The 6,622-nt window shown below is 46.1% G+C and overlaps 1 protein-coding gene across 1 annotated transcript in view; it reads right to left on the bottom strand.

The window, feature by feature from the left end:
• Window positions 1–2,265: 2,265 nt before the first annotated feature.
• Window positions 2,266–6,622, bottom strand: part of OSTM1 (osteopetrosis associated transmembrane protein 1) — a 47,088-nt gene continuing 42,731 nt past the window's right edge. Inside the window, exon 7 of the mRNA XM_015572720.1 lies at window positions 2,266–2,668. Within this exon, the coding sequence (XP_015428206.1) occupies window positions 2,580–2,668 (89 nt within the window). The 3' untranslated portion in view covers window positions 2,266–2,579. The remainder of the gene's footprint in view (window positions 2,669–6,622) is intronic.

The following is a 6,622-nucleotide window of genomic DNA, read 5'->3' as shown; positions in this document are numbered from 1 at the left end:
ACATGGAATCGACTTAAGAAACAGCTATTTAAGTTTATAGTCATGAGTATGCAAAAACAGTTTATTCTTGTATTATTATTTATTCATTATTGTACTATTTTCCATATGGACAACTGTAAGCCTACGTTTGCCCTACCCTGTATTTCTAAAATGGGGGAAGAGCTATGACTGGGAGCAAGGAGGGAGTGAGCTAAGAAAGGAGAGAGATGCCCCAGGTACTGGCTTAGGAGGGAGGTGGACGGACATGGTGCAGGTGTTCAGGGCAGCAGGGGAAGCCTTGCTTGAGGGCCTGTGAGAAGATGACAGCAGTTAGATGTGGGGGGAGGGAGGCAGCTAATAAGGGCATGTACCTTGGTTGCAGGCACATCCCCAGTAGGGGGTGTGCAGGAGGCAGCTGAGCGATGTTTCTCTCTCATCAATGTTTCTACCTCTCTATCCCTCTCCCTTCCTCTCTGTAAAAAATCAATAAAATATGATTTTTTTTAAAAAAAGAATAATCTCACCTAACTCGTCAGGTTTTGGGGGGCCGGGCGGGGAGAGCAGGGGTGTGGACATGAAAAACAACTGTAAAGCTCCAAGCACAGGGCCTGGCACAGAGTGGGCACTCCGAAGGTTTGCCGTTGTCCCTCTTCTTCACCACCCTGGGCAACCTGAAGAAAAACAGGTTTCCTTTAGGAATTCCCTCTTTCCAGTCTCCCCTCCATCTCTGTTGCAAAGGTGAGCAAGGATCTCAGGCACAGAACATGCTTGAGGATCACAGGGAGTCCCAAGGGATGAAAAGACACAGTCCCTTGTCCTTGGCATTGCTGGTCCCTAATAGGGCAGATAATACCAACACTCAATCAGCAGAAATCACAGGCGGAGGCACTAACATATAAGCACAGACATTCTGCAGACCTAAAAACAGGTTACAATAGAAAGAACAAAGCCACATGGAATCGACTTAAGAAACAGCTATTTAAGTTTATAGTCATGAGTATGCAAAAACAGTTTATTCTTGTATTATTATTTATTCATTATTGTACTATTTTCCATATGGACAACTGTAAGCCTACGTTTGCCCTACCCTGTATTTCTAAAATGGGGGAAGAGCTATGACTTGGGAGCAAGAGGGAGTGAGCTAAGAAAGGAGAGAGATGCCCCAGGTACTGGCTTAGGAGGGAGGTGGACGGACATGGTGCAGGTGTTCAGGGCAGCAGGGGAAGCCTTGCTTGAGGGCCTGTGAGAAGATGACAGCAGTTAGATGTGGGGGGAGGGAGGCAGCTAATTGGTAGAGACCCTTGAAACCCATGATTAACAGTTTTAATTTAATTCAAGAGGCAATTGGAACTACTGTAGGCTTCTAAGAAGGGCAGTGATATGATCAAAATGCTTGAGGACAGTGGCTCCTGCTGCTGTGAGCAGGGTGAATTGTGTGAAGACACTCAGGCAGGGTGGCTGGTCTGAGGCTACTTCATGATCCAGGGTGACAGGGCCTTGGCCTAGCACAGGGCTCTGGGGATGGGATGGAGGAGCAGAACTGGAATAGATTACAGGGGATAGACATTCATTTGTCCTTCTTAGAACCAGGGACACCTGGGGAACAGGCGCAGAGGTTGGGACGGGCAGAGACAATTAAGCATTTATCATGTGGTGAAATAAGTGCTGTGACCATTGAATCCGAGAAATAGGAAAGTGCAGAGCAGAGCAGCACCCAACTGAGTCATGGGGCGGGACCTAGGTGGTCAGGGAAACCTTCCCTGAGGATGTGGTGTTAAACTGGGAATTTGATGAAGAACCAGAAATTAATTGAGTGAAAAAATCATCGGGTGATACGTTCTAGGCAAGAAGCTCCCAGGTGAAAGGGCAGGAGTGGAGCTGTGAAGGAAGAATGGTTTCTGGAGAGGCTCAAGAGAGCTAGCAGGGTGGGAACAGACCAAGAGGGGCCTCGAGTCTGCAAGATAGACTGCAGACTTTATCCTAAGGGCAGTGGAGGGCCAGAAGAGAGGCATGGTTTATTGTTCATTTTAGAAAAATCTCTCTGGCTGTGTTGTGGGAGAAAAGGATGGGGTGTGGCACTTTCTAGGATGGGAGACTTGCCGTAGTCCAGGGGAGAGATGATTGGGAGGTAGAGATGGAGACATGCAGATGCGTAGGATGTAGAACTCATGGGGGTGAGAAAGAGATCGAGAGGAAGAGAGCATTAGCAGAGACGTCATTAGCCCACAGAGGGAGAGGTATTCTCCCCGATCACACAGCCAGCTCATGGAATCATCAGTACTAGGATCCAAGTCTCTGGTTCTTTATAAAATAAGGAACTTTCATATCTCTCCTCAACATGTTTTCCTCTACATCCTCACAATTTACAATAGATATTTTAAGTTCTTCGTCTGCTCATTCCATCACCTCTGTCATTTCTGGATCTGTCTCTATTGGTTGATTTTTCTCCTGGGTGTGGGCCATCTTCTCCTGCTTCTTCATATGCCTGGTCATTTTTCCTAGATGACAGACATTGTGAATTTTACATTGCGGGACACTGGATTTGATATATTCTGACATGCAGCTAAGTTACTTGAGTTTGATCCTCCCAATGCTTTCGTTTAAGCTTTTTCAGGGCAGATCTGAGGAGCCTGTAGGACTTCTGCTTTCAGCCATGATGGAGTAAGAGGGACTGGATTTACCCTCTGACCTGCAACACCAACATGACCAGATTAAATGTGTGAAACAGCGGTGATCAGGCAATGGAGGACAGTGGTCTCTGAGAGATAGGAAACTAATGAGGTGAGTCCTATGATTTCCTTAGCTTTCTGTCTGGAGTGGTTTCTAGGCCACAGCAAAGTGGAACTCTGGTGGATCCTGTTGGACTCCCTGAATGGAGGAGATGGAGCTGAGAGTCTGGGGAGACCAAGGCAGGTAAAGTTCACAGCACAGAGTGCCAGAGAAGAGAGGACTGCACATGGGGAGAAGCCAGAGACTGCAAAAAACCACCTTCAAATAGTCCATAGAGTGTTTATCAGCATGAATATGGGGGGCAGGGGCGGGGAGTAAACCAAGGTTGGAAAAATAACTATCTAAATGGATCAGAGAGAGTAATACCTGGTACTGGCACAGACCTAAGAATAGTGTCTGTTCCCACCAGCCAGACCAGAAAACCCCAGAATTCATGGAGGGTTGGTAGTCCTCAGAAGGGTCTTGCTTCAATAATGGGGAATGATTATTAGCCCTAGACTAAACACTGCTCTAGTTTACTCTAAAATATCTTAAACAAAAGGACCAAGTGATTCTCAAATACCTTAACTTAATTTCAGAAAAAATATTGAATTGTTATAAAAATTCAAAAATATATATTACCCAACTAAATAAAATGTACAATGTCTGCCATCAAATCAAAGATTACCAGATATTCAAAAAAGCAAGAAAATATGCCTATTATGAGTGTGTGTGAGAAAGGGGAGGAAGAGAGAGAGAGAGAGAGAGAGAGAGAGAGAGAGAGAGAGAGAGATTTAGAAGTCTTGAAGGAAGAAGAGGAGTTCATCTTGTAGACAAAAGGCCCTACTTTGGCAACCCAGTAGGAGGGATTGTTATGAACAAAGATTTGGGCATGAGAAAGAATGTGAGTATGGAACATGGAGAAGGTAGGTGTGAGTAGTGTATAGAGTATAGAATATAGACAAGGAGAGGAGGGTGACCACACTGGAAAGTGGGCCAAACAGAGTCCTAGGACAAGCCATTCTTCCAGTTGCTTAAAATAAATATTTTAAAACTTGCAATCACCATTGGTTCCTCTTCCCCTCCTCCCTCCCGCCCTCCTTACACCCATCCCAATAGCAAGCCATGTTGGCTCTACCTTGATAAAACATGGAAGTCAGTCACTTCTCACTACCTGCATGAGCCCCCTTTGTGCAGGTGACCACCATCTCTCTGATGGAGCACTGCAATAGCCTCTGAGCAGGCCTCCCTACCTCTGGCCTCATCCAGCCCTCCCTAGCATTCTACTCACACTGTAGCCAGAATAACCTTTTAAAAACTGAAGTTAGATTAAAACTCTCCTCTGTTGAAACATTTTAAACTCACAATAAAATCCAAAGTCCTTATAATGCCCACAAAGTCCAACACCCCCCAACACCCCTACCCCCCCCCCTCTGCCCTACCCACCACCTCCACCACCACCACCACCTCCTACCTCTTACCCTCGCTCTGTTCCAAACACACTGATTTGCTCCTTGCCACCATGGGACCTTCTTCCACTGCTGTTTCCTCCAGCTGGTGAGCTCTTCCTCCAGGTTTCCACTTGCTTCTCTCACTTCCCCAGTCCCTGCTCAAAGTCACCTTCTCACTGAAGCCCGTCCTTTCCTGCCCAACCCAGGATGCACTGGCCTTCCCTTTCTTTCTTTCTTTTCTTTTTTTTTAAAATATGTTTTATTGATTTCAAAGAAGAAGGGAGAGGGAGAGAGAGATAGAAACATCAATGATGAGAGAGAACCATGGATCAGCCACCTCTTGCATGCTCCCCACCGGGTGACCAGGAATTGAACCTTGACCTTCTGGTTCATAGGTCAATGTTCAACCACTGAGCCACGTCGGCAGGGCATGGCCTTCCCTTTCTTCATTCCAGATCCCTTTGCTGGTTTTGTTTTCTCCCATAGCACTTATATACTTACTTGTTTATGTATTGTTTGTCCCCCCACCCCCACCCCCGACTAGAGTATCAGCTCCACGAGTGCAGGATTTTGGAGTGTTCTGTTCACTGCTGAAGTCCCAGCACCCAACACAGCACAGATATTTACAGTATGTGCTCTGTAAATATCTGGGGAATGAATGAATACCGGTGGAAGAATTTTAAGCAGAGGAGTCCCATGGTCATATTTTTGACTTCGAGATAGTCCTCTTAAGGGCGCTGAGGCTGAAACAGGAAGATGGGCAAGAGGTGTTAAAGGTCTTGGCACAGAGAAGGACTAGATTCTAAAGGTAGTTATAAAAAGCACAGAGGTCAAAAGACTGTTTACAGACTGACTGAGATTAGAGATACCACTGAAAGGTAAGTTCCATTTGACCTACTGAATATTTAGTATTTGCCGTGGGCAAGGGATCATGGGAGAGAGGATGAGAGCAGAGATGGGGCAGATTGTGCCCCAAGGTGAGTCGAGGGCACAAGAGAAGTTTAGTGCAAGTGCTGGGACAGTGGAAGAGGAAGATACTTGATTTCCATCAGAGGAGGAAAGGAGAGAAGATTCAGGGAGTGTGTAAGCGGGGTCTTGAAAAATGGGTACGGTTTCAAGGGCAAAGACTGGAAAGGTGATATTATAGATTGTGAATTTCACCATCTCTGCCATTACGGACAAAACTTTTGATGGAGTTGCTAATGACTTGAGAAATAGTTCTTCCCATACCCCATAAAATAAGATGTTTTAGAAGAGGGTGAAGGACACTGAAAAGCAGAAAGGAAGAGTCAGGATAATTCACCACCTGGATCATTTGGTCCAGAACATGTGAATCATGCCAATAAGATTTTAAGAAACCAGGGACAAAAATCAATTCCTTGCTCAGATGCATCACAGAGGGAACAACAACAAAAAGTCCTCCCAGTGAGGAACTCTGCTGACTCCTGGACTTTGTCCTGGGAGAACAATTTTCTGCTGGTGGGATATTGTTTTACAGGCAATGTTAAGATCCTTGGTAAGCAGGACTCCTGCTTAAAGCTGACAGTCATGCTGACTTGCAAAGCTTGCCTACATTTTTAATAAAACTGTCAGATTAAGCAATGCCTGGCTACAGTATATTATTAATACAGATTCTTACCTGTCAATTACTTAACTGGCTAGTAAAAAGAACTGGTTTATAAGATTGCTACTAGTGAATATAATGCTTTGTTCTCCAGAAAAACATCTGCTTTGGATATGCATTTTGAAAAAGTGCCCCCTTTCTACTCCCCACAGGGAGAACATGTGCAGTTGAAAAAGGAGCTTATTATACCTGTGAGGGGTCAAGGCCTGTGGATCTGTGGCTTATGGTATTATGACAGATTACAAAATTACTCCATTATGTTAGTCAGTCTGTTCCCAAGCACCTAGCCAAGAGCTAGCTGGGCACTGGCAGCTCCGAAACAAGATTCCCATCGGTTTTCGTCCTCAGGGCTTGTGACAGGTCAGCTGTTGTTGACATCATCCCACGGCTCACTCACGTGTCAGAGCCTGTCTATCTGACCTCTGCATCTGCTACAGCCACACTCTCCTGGGAGAGTCAGCCTGGGCCTCAGGCCTCAAGCAGCTCCCAGGAAGAGCTAGAGAGGATTGTGAATCCATGGGCAGCCCCATCACTTGTGCTAACAAGAGGGACCAGGAGGCAGAACACTGGAACCCCATGTGTCCTTTGTTCTGACTCTCCCTCTCACCCATCCTTCCTCCAAGCCCCCCCTTTTTCTCCCCTACTATTTCCCTGGTTCCCCATCCCATGCCCTCTTCCATAGGCATATGCTTTCTTATCCTATCTAATAAAAGAGTAACATGCGAATTAGCCATCACTCCGTCACTCCATCACAAAGATGGCGGCTGCTATGGAGATGGAGCAAGCAGGAGGCTTGGGTTGCCCCCAGAGATGGAGGAAGCCAAGCTTCCCACCTGCCCTGGCTGGCAGTTGGCTCCGT

Source organism: Myotis davidii, unplaced genomic scaffold, assembly GCF_000327345.1.
Source record: "Myotis davidii unplaced genomic scaffold, ASM32734v1 scaffold68, whole genome shotgun sequence".
Taxonomy (NCBI): Eukaryota; Metazoa; Chordata; class Mammalia; order Chiroptera; family Vespertilionidae; genus Myotis; species Myotis davidii.
Note: the sequence above shows the minus strand (reverse complement) of the source record. Positions and strands in the feature narration are given on the sequence as shown.